We start from the raw sequence: 15,758 nt of genomic DNA on the forward strand, positions 1-15,758 counted from the left end.
TAATCCCAAATTCGCCAAGGAACACTTTGTTTGTCAACCCTACGCCACCACCTTATGATGTTTTAGAAATTTTTGTTTTTAAATATTGTTTTGTAAATCAACGTTAAGGACTCTTTCTCAAGTCTGTTGAGGTCCATGAACGTCGTGGAGGTGTTAGAATTAATCAAAGACTTCGATAATTTGACATTTTACTCGCGTGCCTGTGGATTTTATCTGAGGTTTGAAGTAGACTTTGCAGGTGTGGGAGAAAACAATATGCGTTGATGTTGTGCAGTGAGATAGAAGCTAAGCGTTTGTTGCCACAAGGTTTTGACAGAGAGAAATAAGTCATTGCTAGTTCCGAAAATGAGACGAACAATTTGACTTGTTAGGCTGCTTTGCTTGCCTGTGTGTTGTATGATTTTTGAAGCTGTTAATTAAAGGATTCACTGTTAAGAATGTTACATTGAATTAGCCACAAAAGAAAACATTTTTTGAGATTGAGCTGTAAATATGCTGCTTCATTTACTTCACTTGTTATTCATTATTACTTCACTTGAAAAAGTTTAAATTAGAAGAAAAATTGATATACAAAAAGTTGGCATCCTCTTTAAATATAGGTATAGATGATTTTGTCAAAATTCTAAATCAACTAGATGCCCTCAAACTCAAAGCACAACAAGTGCAAGACATAGAACATAATAATGTATGCTATTATTCTACACGAAATTTTCTTCTTACAATGAATAGAGAGAAACACAAAACTATCCTATGAGACTAAATACGAAATTGATAATGTATATGCTTATAATCATAAGCCGGCTCAATTATTTATCAGTCAGCGCCACCAAGATCTCCCCATCTTACATTGTGCTTTGCAGCAAGGTAGTATGCTCCAACCGGTCCTCTGCTACCATAAGGATAAAGCTCTGGAGCAATCTTCTTGTTTTCAATTTCTTTTAGCAATGGAGTGAATAGTGCCCAAGCTGCATCAAGTTCATCACTTCTGATAAACAGTCTTCGTTCGCCTTCAATAGCATCTAAGAGTAACCTCTCATATGCATCTGGTATTTCTCTTGCATACCTTCACAGAAATTGAAAGTCACCAAAACATGTTATTTTATGTTCAATTATAATTATGAAGAGTAAAATGTCAAAACAACAAAGACAAAGAGATTAACTAGGGTCAACACAGTGACTTTTATGGAAAACTATCACTCCATATTGCAGTAAGTGTAACATCATTTGCATATAGTATTTTCTAGCATACATACATTATAATGAAGAAAAAAAATTCCTTGCTTCCACTGAATTAACAAGACTACTGTGTTAACTTTCACATTTGAATTTAGATTAATTAGCCAATTCCATGAAGAATATATCTAGAAGATCTTAATACCTTGATCTGTAAAGCAAATTGAGGTCACTTCTGTCTAATCTCATTCCCAGACCAGGAACTTTGTTGTTGATCTTCAAATATATAGCTTCATCAGGTTGTACACGAAGCACAAGCTCATTTGTAGCTTTGTCCAAATCAGTTCCAAAGTTCCGTTTGGACAAGTTACCTGGGACATGTTTGTACTCTGATTTCTGCACTGATACATTTTTGTGTGTGGAGTGTTTTGTAATTCATGATTCCAAAGAATGCAAAACTAATTCAAAAGTCGCAGTTTTTCTAAACAAAGACTAAATGTTCCATACCGTTTAGTATGAAGGGCCTTGCCAGCTTTCATGAGAAAAGGAACTCCGTCTCATCTGGCATTGCCAATAAACAGAGCTGCTGCAGCAAATGTTGGAGTAAGACTACCCATTGGAACAGTTGAGTCGTCTATATAAGCAGGATATGATCTACCACCCTTACTGTGGCCCTTATATTGACCAACTACAACATCTTCAAGCTGTATTGGTCTCATTGATCTCAGAACCTTCACCTGAGTTAAAACTTAAAACTATTTTCAGCAATCCAGTCCATGATGATTTGTTAAGATTAAACGACATTTACAAGGACCAATTAAAAAATAAAATATCCTGGGTAAGGTACACTATATTTTGAAAATTTTGTAAGACCTACTTCAACCCTAGAAGCAAAGCTTAATTAAGGACTAAGTCTCTGTGTGGATAAACAACTTAATTAAGTACTTATAGCATAAACGTCTATCATATAAGTGCTTATGTATAAGCTATTTCTATAACAAAAGATAAAATAAAGTCAAACTATTCTCATATAAGCCATAAAAATGCTTTATAAACTATCCTGGAGAGGTCATGAGAGTAAGCTAAAAATAACTTATGAACATGTACACTGTTTTCATAAGCTCTTCCAAACAGACTCACATGTATTTATGACAATAGATAAGCTAACATAAGTCAATCCAAACAGACTCTAATTCGGTCATAGCTCTAGTCGATATGAAATCTCAATACATCCCATCATGTCCAAGATTGGACATCTGAAGAGTGGATAATTACAGGTAGCCCGATAATATCGATCATAACACAACTGATAGCCGGAAGAGATATACCTTCTCATTTCTGATGTCCTCGGCATCCAAGCTGACAGGTGGCTCTATTGCAAACAATGCTAGTATTTGTACAAGGTGATTTTGCATTATATCACGAATGATTCCGTAGTTATCAAAATAACTAATAAAAGAAAGAAATCATTTTGATTAGTTTGTGAATTACCACTTTTCTTTAATATCATAAAGAAAGATCTAAGAAAATATGACTCACCCTCCTCTTCCTTCTGTTCTAAAATCTTCAGAAAATATTAGCTGCACATTACGAATGTAATTCCGGGACCATAGAGGCTCAAAAACAAGATTTGAAAAACGAAGCACGGAGAGATTCTCCACAAGCTCCTTACCCAAGTAATGGTCAATCCTAGATAGTAAACGAGTTTCAATAATTTCAAACTTTCTTCTCTAGCTTGTTGTGAAGAAAACATAAAAAAAAAAAAACAAAAAATAAACCTGAATATTTGGTCTTCAGTGAGGTATTGCTTCAACCTTCTTGTTAGCTCACTAGAGGATTCAGAATCACGACCAAACGGCTTTTCGACAATTACCCTTGTCCAGCCATTTTTTGAAGAAGCTTTGAGGCTAGCACATCTCACCACATCCACAAATATGTTTGGAGGTATTGACAAATAAAACAACCTGTTTGAAAGTCTTCCACCCTATAAGAGACCATTGTCAACTGAAACTTTTAGAACAGCAATGTTGGTTAGAAAGTATTAGAATAATAGGATCGAATAGATGTAGATTAGCTTCATAGGAGAAGTATGATTGATAGTAAGAAACATAGGGAAAACCCTATATTGAAAAAGATTAAGAGTAATGAGTACATGGATGGTCTTTTATAGACCTCAATTACACTTAACCACATGTGTTACTAACTATAGTTCTAACTAACATTTAACCAACTCTAACTGCCTTTAACTAACTCTAATTATCTCAACACTAACTCTAGTTATCTCAACAAAAAGTAAATTATACAAAAAAAACCAATGAGAGAGCACATGATATTTGATCATGTAGTTCGGTCAATTGTGCCAACATCTCCAACTGCAGAGCAGTTGCAATACCTTTCTACTAATCAAGTTACCCCTGAACCGTACTCACCCTGCTCGAGCAACTTGTCCACTTATTAGGACCATACCCACCAAAAACAAAATATGTACTCACCCTGCTATGACCATTCACAAAATATGTATCAAGACCAATGCTCGGGCATACACCTACTTTTTCTGTTGATAATAGAATGCTTTTGTAACAGCCAGTTTTGATTTACATATTATCATATGCTCTAGAGCCTTTTTCACCTTATGCTAAAAGATCTACATGGTCCAGCACTTTTTGAAAGAATATTACATACAGGGACTATTTTGAGAAAGCAATTATTGTTTAGTGTTATCTCAGTTTTTTTTATCATTTATGTCAAATATGTGATCAATCATGTTCTGTGCATGGTTCATGAATATTACAATTTGGTGTCAAGATTGTGTCAAAATAACAACTCTTATTTTCAAACCTGAAATCTTTTTTCCCTCTACTATCATGAATAGTTAGTTATATGACCTTTTTAGTGTTGCATCATGAGAGAAGTATAAAACACTATGCGATCAAATATCAAGACATTAAGAATATAAATGATCTCACATATATGATATTTAATATTCTTCTTTTCATGTTAGATATTTAATCACAGTTGACATACCATATTTACAAGTTACATCAAACTTTCTCAACCTTTTCCTTTCATACATTACGCTGTTATTCCTATCTCAAATGAGCGTTGGTGTAGTATTGTTCCTTTTCAAACAAAAACAAAAAAGAGAAAAAAAATTATCGACATCCGGTTTGATATTTTACTAAGTTTTTTTTTAGGAAATTTTATGGTTAGCAATGATATTTTTATGCAATAAAAAATCGTTTGTATTTTTGTCGATGCATTTTTAATAATAAAAAGTAGCAGATAATGAAGTGTTTTTCTACTGTGCGAAATCATAGCAACCAAGAAAATCGGAGATTTATGGAACAAAAAATTGTGAATTATACTGCCGTAATTTTGCCGTAACTGAACGTAATTTGAATATCTAATACAACATTAAATCCAAGTCCTCCATTAGCTTAAGTAAAGTCTCAAAAATCCAGATCTTTCAGAACAGAACGATTATACTTACCAAGTGGATGATGCTATTGATTAGAAGAAATTTTTGATTTATGATTTTATATGCATACTCTTCAGATTAAAAATTGCAGAAATTAACCAACATGGGTTCATAAATCCAGATCTAGAGACCAAAGTGTGACAAATCTTCAAACTTCAGGAAAGGGAAAGAAATTTAACAAATTTATTATGATGATCAATTTTTTAATTGAAGGGGAAGAAAAAAGATGGGATTCATGGTGATAATGCATAACTGGAATCCAAATAAAACAACTTGTGCATGGTGCATAAATTTGTGATCTGTGCATGCTAACTATCAACTAAGCAGGTCGACAATAATAAGCATGCATATATTAGTCCTTCTACGATACAATTCTCTTCTATAGCCAACATAAGCTACACGCTACAAATAACCCACTAACGTAAATTTCAAGAAAAATCCTATGAAGACTCTCTGTATGATATACTCTCTAACAGTGATATACTCTCTAACAGTCGCTCTTTCATTGGCTACAATCAATGCATAGGTTCTACCACTTTATATGGAATGAGTGTTTAAAAGAGTATTGAGAAGAGTGTTTTTAGCACTCCTCAAATTTCAAACCTATAACTAATTAATTACTTCAGTACCTGCTCCAACATCAATCACTGAGCTTCTTTCTCTTTCTCTCGGCCATCACATTCTTTCTCCCTCTTCTTTCATCAGCTTCTGGGCTGCACTTCTTTCTCTTTCTCCCGTTCATTGCATTCTTTTTCCCTCTTCTTTCATCAGCTCCTGGGCTGCGCTCCTTTCTCTTTACCCCGTTCATCACATTCTTTTTCCCTCTTCTTTCATGATACATCATCCACTTCTTTCTCTTTCTTTTCCTCATCTCATTCTTTTTCTTTCTTCTTTCATCAGCTCCTCGGACCATATCAGTAGGCAAAGCCGTATCAGCCTCCGACTCTTCCTTCTTCTGTAAAGCTAAAGCCTCGTCCCGACCCTTCTGAATGGAAGCCTCAGCCATATCAGCTTCCAATTTTTCCTTCTTCTGTAAAGCTAAAGCCTCGTCTCGACCTTTTTGAATGGCAGCCAAAATAGCAGCCTCCAACTCTTTTAAAGCTAAAGGCTCAGCCGCTAAAGGCTTATGAGATTTACGAAATGCAGCCAAGACAGCAATCTGTATCGGTTCCATGGTCGGGCTCATGAACCTTTCATAAGGTGGCGTTTCCGTGACCCGGCTCAGTGTTTCAGCAAAAGGTGGCCTTGGCCTGACCGGCCTCATGACAAAAGGCGTTTGTGACAGCATGTCTGGAGATTCACCTGAGAGTTTAAAGATTGATATGTGATTGAGGGTTTTACTTAACACTGAAATTAGGATAATAGAACAACTCAAACATTCAAAACAGTAGCATAACACACACAAAAAAAAAAAAAAAAACATTTTAAAACCCCTGAAATATTAGCAAATCACAACTAAAAATATCTAAACCCCCATAGGGAAAGGTTGCAGAACAAGTGAGTGGAGAAAAAAAAAAAAACAAAAAAAAAAAGAGAAAAAAGAACAGGGTGTATTTTTGTATAAAAAACATGGTATTTAAATAGAGTGGAACGATTTATCAATTAATAAATAAATAAATCCAGATTCTGGCCCTACTCGAGCACGGCAACGGGTTTTAATTTCATGAAAATCTCCGACATCCTTAAAAAAAAAAAAAAAAAAAAAAAACGAATTTAAGGTTTTAAACCTAATCCCAAATCCCTCAAAAAAAAAAAAATCCAGAACAGATTAAAATAATAATATAGTGTGATTGAGGGTTTTAATTTCATGAAAATTTCTGACAGCCTAATTTAAGGTTTTAAACCCTAATAATACCCCCAAAAAAAATATAGAACAGATTCGAATAATATAATTTATAAAAAAGAAGCACCAATTGAATTGAAATGAACAGAAGAGAATGATGAAGTAGAATTGCAAAAGAATAAAAATAAATACCAGCAAGCAAAGCAAGACGAGAGGACTGTGAAAAACAAGGGAAGGGATAGAAAATGAACTCTGAAAACGCGATCAGCGAGTATCTATAGAAATATAACAAAACCGGTTGGTCACCCGGCCCAGCCAAATTCCGGATATATGCTTCATTGGCCCATGTAACTGCTATTGCCAAGGAAAATTACTTTTCTCACATCAATTCTTTTCTAAACACACATGAAAATTATTGAAATACTTCTAGCGGTAGTTAAATACCGCTGCACAAAACTGATGGTAATTAATTACCGCTGTGACCTGAAATTAAAAGAGATAAATGTTTATCAAGGTTTTTAAGGCTAAGTTATAAAAAAATTGTAATTTTGAAACTTCATTAGTTTAAATATACATATGAATTCAACAAAACAATGATTTCTTCTTCAATCTAAATCTCTAGTATAGAGAGAGTATTATGTTCTTATTTAAGTACGTAGTCACCAATAAAAATCACAGAATTGTACACTATACATTCAACTATATAGAACGTAGTTGATATTCTCAAATTTGTAGCTTTGAACTAACAAAACCTCCATCCTAATGTAATTCAATAATGTTTCATGTGCAAACAATTCATTACTAAAACAAAACTAAATATTATACTAAAACGATTAATTATTGACTCATCAGAAGGACGCAAAGGAATGCATGGCAGGGGTAGAGCGTCTCCACAATCGTATTTCTCCTCTCATCCCTGGTCGTCGTGGACTTGACCGCCACCGTCAGCGGTGAATTTTCTCCTGAGGCCTCCGGCCTCTTCCGGATACAGTGGTTGGGTCATTTTAGTAGTGAAATAAAGGATTTGAATTCCCTGCACTCAAATGGTTGGAGAGTTAATCTTTATAAACAATGTTGTCGTCCAATCTTTGCATTAACCGTCAATAATTGTATGTTTTCTTAAAAAGGGACTACAAAGAAGGAAGGAATCCGAGTTCGAGGAATAACACTTCAAAAATTTACCATTATGATTTAAGAGTTCAATGAGGCGTCACTCTCAACACCCAAAAAGATGGAGATTTTCTTTTCCCACCATCCGGGCTTCTCGCGCGCCTTACAACATTTGGATAATGTCAGAATATAATTGTAAAAAAACATATTAAAAAAAACCTCCAACACTATAACAATTCATATTTCAAAATTTGAACTAGATTTAGAGGGTGGAAAAAGAAACTCATAAACATGTATGGAGTTGCACAAAGCTAGTGTTGCATCATGAGAGAGGTGAGTTTTTGCATGGTTCAATTGTAAAATTTTCCTATGTTAGGCTCATATATCTTTACCGGCTAGAACCTGTAATTTCCTGGTTCAGTGGTATCTAACCGGTTATGTACATCAATGTTTTTTTTTTTTTTTACACAAATGTCAACAAATAAAAAATGGAACAAAATTCCTCTTTTAGAAGGAAAATACAACGTCAGTTTTCAAACTAAATAATTCTTTGTCAATAATATATATTTATATAAACTGTGAAAAAAATTTTTACTTTTTTTTGAAGGTGAGAAAAACACAAGAAGGAGGGTTGAATTGTGTTGGTTTTTTCTTCTTTTTCTCCTAACTGAAAATACAGATCAGAAGCAGATAGAATTCTACTTCTGAAGAGATGTTCAGACTAATTGCAGCGGATAAAACAAAGATAGAGAGAGAGAGGGAGAGGAAAGGCACAACCAATTTATACAGGTTCCTTCCACAAACCGGAAGTCAGTCATGTCCCCCTTGCACTTCCAAGGAGAGTTCACTATGTAATATCTGATTACAATTGCTCACTACTAAACTTAGTAAGAGACTTCAAATGCTCAAACACAACTGCAAGAGACTTCTATTGCTCAAGCACAACTGCAAGAGACTTCTTAATTCAAACAGAATTACAAGAAAAATGTTTGAGGTTGAACACTTGATATACAATCAGTGGTGTTCACAATACAAATCAGATACAGACTCTAAAGACTCTAGAATTCTTAAGATATGAGCTTTGATAAGAAATTCTAAGTGAACTTTGAAGTGTAGAATAATTTCAGCAGAGTTTTGGCTTAGTTAATTCTTTGTATTGTTCTTCTGAAACTCTGAGTCTTCACTCCTTTATATAGAGGTGTGAAAGAGACGTTGAATTGTCAGCACATTCAAAATAGAGTCGTTTGAAGCTTTTGATCAATCACCAATGATCCTTTGCCTGATATGGTTATTGTCCTATGAAGGATCAATTTCAAATGTATTTCCTTTGAGAAGAAACATTGTTGCAGGCATAGTTGTTTTTCTTGTCTTGTAGCAGAGACAAAAACAGAGTAGTGGAGATAGTGGATGTACACTTCGTACAAACGTACTATGTCAACGCTATTTGAAGAATAAGTATCCAATGCCTTCCAAATTAGCCGTTGTAATACTTTTCCAGTCTTCTGCAATCTTAGACGAGTTTGAATCCTTTAAACAACTTTTGAAGCTTTAAGTTGCATCTCCTGATGAACTGCAGCTTCTTGTGATTCACAACTTCTGATGAACTTGCTTCTGATGACGTCATCACTTCAGGAGCACTTTGTCTTCAGGAGCACTTTAACTTCAGGAGCAGTTTTCTTCAGACACTTTAAGCTTCCCTTTTTGTTGATGTATTTTCTCTTTATTTGTTCTTCTAAGATGTCAAATTTTTGTCTATAGTCCTGTACACTTGAATAAATATTAGCATATCCAATTGACAATTTTTAATACTTTGTTATCATCAAAACTCTTAAGGGTTAATATTGCTAATCACATTTTGTTCCAACATTTTTTTTCGCTGAAACATAAAATCCACATAAATTAATCCCCGTGAGCTTAGCTCAGTTGGTAGGGATATTGCATTTTATATGCAGGGTCGGGGTTCGAACCCCGAACAATCCATTTCTCCACAATTAAATTGTGTGAGCTCTAGCCATTAGGCTACTTGACAAAAAAAATATCCACATAAATTAGTTATACAATAGATTTTTCGTCCCTAAAAATATAGTGAATTTTAATTTTAATTTCTAAAAGACAACAAAATATTTTTATCCTAACAAAAAGTTTTTTTTGTTGTTTTTTTGTTTTTAGGTCAATTTATGTTCATATTAATGTCAAGATTATCACTCTTTTATGTTCAAGATGTATCCACGTATGTAGGGGTGGGAATAGGCCAGGCCAGACCAGGCTTTGATAGGCCTGAGCCTGGCCTACAAAATAAATCACAAGCCTGAGCCTGGCCTATGACCTATCATAGGCCGTTTTTCTAGGTCTGACCTAAAAGCCTACTTACAGGCCTACTTCACATTAAGGCCATCAAATAGTTCATTCGGCCTACTAAATAGGTTAAACATGTTTTAAAGCCTACTTAAAAGCCTATTTCACTACAAGTAAATTTCAACTAGATTAAAGCCTACATAAAAGCCTATAACAACAAAGCCTATTAATAGATAGAAAAAAAGATGTTTATATTTTTAATATAATTTTTTTTAAATAAATAAGTATTAATAGGCCGGCCTATTAGGCTTAATAGACTTTTTTTGAAGCCTAAGCTTGACCTATTTAACTAAACAGGCTTTCTAAAAAGCCTAAGCCTATGCCTATCTACTAACAGTCCAGGCCAGGTCAGGCCAAAACAGGCTAGGCCGTAGATCCTTGTAGGCCGGCCTGACCTATTCCCAACCCTACACATATGTCTATTTATTATGTTCAACATTTGTATGTCCGTATTATGCTAAAGAAATTTCAAACACGTGTCAAAATTATATTTATGAAGGACAGATAAACAAAACAAATTTTTTTTTTAGAATGAAAATATTGTTTTATTTTTTTAGAATATTGCTTATATTTTTAGAGACAAAAAACTTATTTAACCTTTAATAATATTTATGAAAGACACCTAGAAAAATATTTATGAAAGATACAACAAACAATATTTTTTGTGTTAGCCCTTCAGTTCTTGGGGAAAGATGGCTCTAATAATTCGAAGTTTAGACAAATGTAATTAAAGTTTGATCTAAAATTGTTGATATACCCAGAAATCAAATTTCAATTCTTTTATTATTTATAACCACTTGAGTTCAATTACTTGATTTTTTCTTTCAACTCAAAATAATAAATAAAAGCTAACAGTGTTAGTATTGAAAAAGTCAAAACACATTTTAATAACCACAAATTCAATTATAAATGTGCGATATTTCAATTTTATATTTTTAAATCCATATAAATTGTGGGTTAAAACAAATGCATATAAATTTAGGTCACTTAATATTTAAACCTTACAAGTTACCTCTTTCAAAAACAAAAATAAAAAAACCTTACAAGTTACCAGTCAACAAGACAAAGCAATCCTAACCATCCCTATTAATTTATATTAAATCAGTGGTTGAGTTTAGATGAGCCTAAGATGGGGAAATTTTACAATTTCCCCATGCTAAACGTCACCCATGAGAGAAGTATAAAACACTATGGGATCAATACATTGGGGTTATGAGCAATTATATAATTGAGTTTGACACCATATTTCTACTCAAATATCAAGACATTAAGTATATGAATGATCTCACATATATGATATTTGATATTCATCTTTTCATGTGAGATATTTAATCACAGTTGACATGCCATATTTACAAGTTACATCAAACTTTCTCATGCGGATTATGCTTATCTAACTAACTTTAGCTACTCTAAATGAACATCATTTTCAAATACTTTATCTATTCAGCTATATTTGGTATTACAAGGAAAGAATCCACCGTGTAGAAGTGTCAAATTAAAGAGACTCCTAAAAGTTGTCGTGATAGTTTGCTGTCGATGATATGCTTAATAATTAGTACCTTGCTGAATAGAGCAATGTAATTAGGTGCAATACTTTTAAGCCCATCTTCGTTTATTAGGTTTAGATACATAGTTTTCATATAAGTGATTTTAAACTTCCTGTATTATATTTTAAGAAATAAGAACTAAAAGTTAGATAGATAAATTGTGAGAATCATTTGCAGCTTAGTATTGCTCTACCAGAGTTATAGTCATGTTCATATTCATTTTTACAACATTTTCAATGACTTGCTTCAGACATACCAATCAGATACTGCTAGAAAATAAGGATGAAGTTGAGAGCAAAATGGTAAAAGAAGAAAATGTTCATTTTGATAACTATTTATTTGTAGGAAACTTAATGTATAAAAACTTCACTAGCTTGGCTATGTCTTCGGTGGGAAGGTTGTGAAAAGCTATCATTATTTAGTATTTGGGAGCAAGATGTGGTGAAAAAAATATTGGAATTCGGGGTTAAGATGAAAGAGGTATGGAAGTTGATGATGAAATAGTGAGTAGGGGGGAGTAGCTGTTCGCATAAGATGATGGAACAGTACATCGGCACTTAAGTGCCGACGAATTCAAAAGCGGCGGCACTTAACAATAATAATTTACAAATCGGCGGCAGTTAAATGCCGAAGGGTATTTTCATATTTTAATGGTGTTTTTCAGCCTAGCTTAATGTGTGAACAACAATTTTCTAAAATTAGTCCTACAACTCACTTCTCTCCTGTAATAAAAAAAATAAAAAAAAAACTACAACTCTCTTCTCATCTGACCAACAACATAAGCAGACCCACAGTAACGAACATGCATAAATTAGTCCTTCTAGAATACAATTATCTTGAAGCTAACAACATAAGCAGGTACACAATAACAAACATGCATAAATTAGTCCTTCTACAATACGATTCTCTTTTAGCCAACAACATAAGCCACACACGAACACATAAATAACTCACTAACACATAAATTTCAAACCTATAATTGAGTACTTCAGTAACTGCTCCAACATTAATAACTGAGCTTTTTTCTCTTTCTCTCTGTCATCTCATTCTTTTTCCCTCTTCTTTCATCATCACTTGAGCCGGTATCAGCAGCCACAGCCCTATCAGCCTCCACCTCTTCCCTCTTCTCTCTCTTTCTTTTCCTCGTCCCATTCTTTTTCCTTCTTCTTTCAACAGCTCCTGGGACCATATCAGTAGGCATAACCGTAACAGCCTCCAACTCTTCCTTCTTCTCTGAAGCTAAAGCCTTGTCTAGAGCATTTTGAGCCTCTTGAAAGGAAGCCACAACAGCAACCTTCAACTCATCTAAAGCCTTAACCTCGTCTGGAGCCCACCAGATCTTTTCAAAGGCATTATAGAAAGCAATCCATAACTTTTTCTTGGCCGGGTCAACCATAACCTGCATGTTTAGAGATTGATATATTAAATAAATAAAATATGCACATAGAAACTAAGCGTGTATCAAAAGAATTTCAAAGGGCCCATAATCTTGCTAGGGTCGTCAAGAAAAACTTGCCGAAGTAGGTATGTCATCAACGCCCGGCCTATTAGGACAAATACAACGCCTATTATCTGCAAATATACTTTGAATTCATTTTCCCAATATTATACTTTGAATTAAATTACCATAAGTAATTCATCTCGAAGATGTGCAAAAGAGAATCACTTAAAACAAATACAATGTCAGTTCACCGGTGCCACTAACACAAGCACTGTGGTTTCAAATCAGTTTCCCAATATTAAACAAAGACAATCAAGAATCAAAAAATACAAAAATGCAAAAAGAGATCATTTGAGTTTACCGAATCTGAATCCTTCTGCGAAAGGGATGGTGAGGACCATTGCTGCTGGCAAGGTTGGTTTAAATTTCAACAAAGAGCACAACTGATATCAAAGAACAAAACTCTTAAAAGCTATATATAAATGTTAATAAACATTGGGTTTCATAGAGAAGAGAGAATAACAAAGGAGAGATGGCAGATAATATCCAGAACAGATTAAAATAATAATATAGTGTGATTGAGGGTTTTAATTTCATGAAAATTTCTGACAGCCTAATTTAAGGTTTTAAACCCTAATAATACCCCCAAAAAAAATATAGAACAGATTCGAATAATATAATTTATAAAAAAGAAGCACCAATTGAATTGAAATGAACAGAAGAGAATGATGAAGTAGAATTGCAAAAGAATAAAAATAAATACCAGCAAGCAAAGCAAGACGAGAGGACTGTGAAAAACAAGGGAAGGGATAGAAAATGAACTCTGAAAACGCGATCAGCGAGTATCTATAGAAATATAACAAAACCGGTTGGTCACCCGGCCCAGCCAAATTCCGGATATATGGATAGCACTTGTGTATCATGATGGTATATACCATTGCCCAATTAGAATGTGTCACATAACGGATAGCGCGCCTCTGTTACTTTTCAAAGCCCAGTTTCTGTTTCACTTACTGCGCACCCCCCATGATGCTACTTGCATTTCCCTGTAATTTTTATTTCTTCCTTTTCCGTTAGCACTGCATTTCCTAATTACCATGCATTTTTATTCCTTTAGGTTATTTTATTCTGCTTTTATCTTTTATTTATTGCACACCTATTTTTATTTTAGTCATTTATTTCATTACATAGAACTTAGAATGTATAAATAGGCTTTAATGTAATTTATTTTTATTTTTTTATCTTGTGCATAGAACATAGAATGTAAATATAGGCTTAATGTAATTTATTTATTTTATTGCGGATCTTAGAATGTAAATAGGCTTTTATGTAATAGTCGTAGGTGCATGTGTGCGTGCGTGTGTGTATGTGTTTTATCTGCTTTGTAGTTTAGGTCAAAGGTCATTGTGGTGGTCCAACGCCACCATAAGGTACCTATGCTTTACTTTTCTGCTCTGTTAGTTTATATTCTAGTTCATTTATTCAAAAACAACAAAAACATGCAAATAACAAAAAATCACAAAAACATTTTCATAAACAAACCTTGACCCAAATCAAGTGATCGTCTTTTTATTTTTATTTCTTTCATAAATCAAAATTGCAATCAACTTTAATTCCACTTTAAGTAATTTTCTTTTAAACATAAAAAATACAAACAAATTCTTATTTGCCACTTGGCTTTTCATTTTAAAACCTTTTTCAAAACTAATAAAAAACACTCAACAAATCAAACGTCAATTTCTACCCCGAACTACGAGGTTTTGATCCCTCACGAGTACGTAGGCAGAGGACACTCGTCCTTCCAAACAATAAAAAATGTAGATAAATTAGGTCTCACTTTCTTTTTCTTTTAATATCACATTGACTCCTTTTTCAAAAACAAGCAAGTTTATAGCACATTAATTAAATAAAATCAAGAGGTTCCCGTAGAGTACTACGGACATAAAGGGTGCTAATACCTTCCCTTTATGTAACTAACTCGAACCCTAAATCTTTTCAAAATGGGGTAGTTTGAACTTTTTTTTCCCCTTTACTTAATAAAAATTAAATGTTCAGTCGTGAAATAGTTAGTGAGTCAAAAGCTAATCAAATAGCCTTGATCTCCGAAAAATGACGCGACAGAAATGGCGACTTCACTGGGGACCCCCTAAGAGGGTTGAGCCTAACTTGACTTTATTTAATTTTTTATGTTATAACTTGCTTAAAACAAAAACAAAAATAAAAGATGGAAATACGTGTATATATGTGCTCCCTTTTTCTTCCTCTCTTTCTAAACGTGAGTGGTGAGATAAGTCTTACACCTGGACTTGAGGGAAACATAAGATAGGATGGTGGTATAACCAAAGTGCCTTTCCGAGAGTCAAGTCTCGTGTTTTGGTTCATGTGGTATAACCCCACTCAATGGAGGGATCTTGGAAGTAATTTATGTTGGCATGAGTAGTCGTGTTGGCATTGTATTTTCAAGTGACCGTCGAAGTTGAGGACATTTAGTTACCATTAACCCATCTTGGCCTTTTAGGACGTAGTGCGGTGGCAAATCAAGAGTAGTCTTGAATTGGTTGATACGCGATACTATGTAACACCCCGTTTTCCCAACATAAAAATTTCATAAACATTTATCAGAGTAAACAGCATAAACAAACGGGATATCACATTTAACATAATCCAAAACAGTTAAATAACAATTTAACCAAATATCTTAAACATTGCAGCGGAAATTATTTCATAATCCATAAAACGCTTTGGCACGCAGGCCCCATCAAAGTATTTCAAAAGTTAAACAATCTTATAAAAATAACATAAACGTTTCACGTAATAGAATGAAGCATGCATATCAAAACCCCATCTCGTTACGTATCAGAGCGACCT

At 33.9% G+C, this 15,758-nt stretch overlaps 1 protein-coding gene and 1 pseudogene across 1 annotated transcript; both read right to left on the reverse strand.

Annotated features, from left to right (window-relative positions):
* Window positions 1-566: 566 nt before the first annotated feature.
* LOC25481243 (glucose-6-phosphate 1-dehydrogenase, chloroplastic-like) lies at window positions 567-6,735 on the reverse strand (annotated as a pseudogene).
* A 5,517-nt stretch (window positions 6,736-12,252) lies between these two features.
* On the reverse strand, window positions 12,253-13,770 carry LOC120577301 (uncharacterized). Its single transcript, XM_039828429.1, has 4 exons — window positions 13,654-13,770; window positions 13,252-13,333; window positions 12,966-13,021; window positions 12,253-12,848 (listed from the first exon to the last, which is right to left on the reverse strand). Exons 2-4 carry the CDS (start codon window positions 13,289-13,291, stop codon window positions 12,456-12,458), a joined length of 489 nt encoding a protein of 162 aa, XP_039684363.1. The 5' UTR covers window positions 13,292-13,333; window positions 13,654-13,770; the 3' UTR covers window positions 12,253-12,455.
* Between the last annotated feature and the right edge of the window lie 1,988 nt (window positions 13,771-15,758).

Source organism: Medicago truncatula, chromosome 8, assembly GCF_003473485.1.
Source record: "Medicago truncatula cultivar Jemalong A17 chromosome 8, MtrunA17r5.0-ANR, whole genome shotgun sequence".
NCBI classification, from domain to species: domain Eukaryota; kingdom Viridiplantae; phylum Streptophyta; class Magnoliopsida; order Fabales; family Fabaceae; genus Medicago; species Medicago truncatula.

Excerpts from the sequence above, each read along its gene's own strand:
- LOC120577301 (XM_039828429.1), bottom strand. The coding sequence starts at position 13,291 with ATGGTCCTCACCATCCCTTTCGCAGAAGGATTCAGATTCG. Across the intron at positions 13,022-13,251 it reads CGCAGAAGGATTCAGATTCG|ATAATAGGCGTTGTATTTGT; the intron begins GTAAACTCAAAT and ends GTATATTTGCAG. Across the intron at positions 12,849-12,965 it reads TTGATGACATACCTACTTCG|GTTATGGTTGACCCGGCCAA; the intron begins GCAAGTTTTTCT and ends CTAAACATGCAG.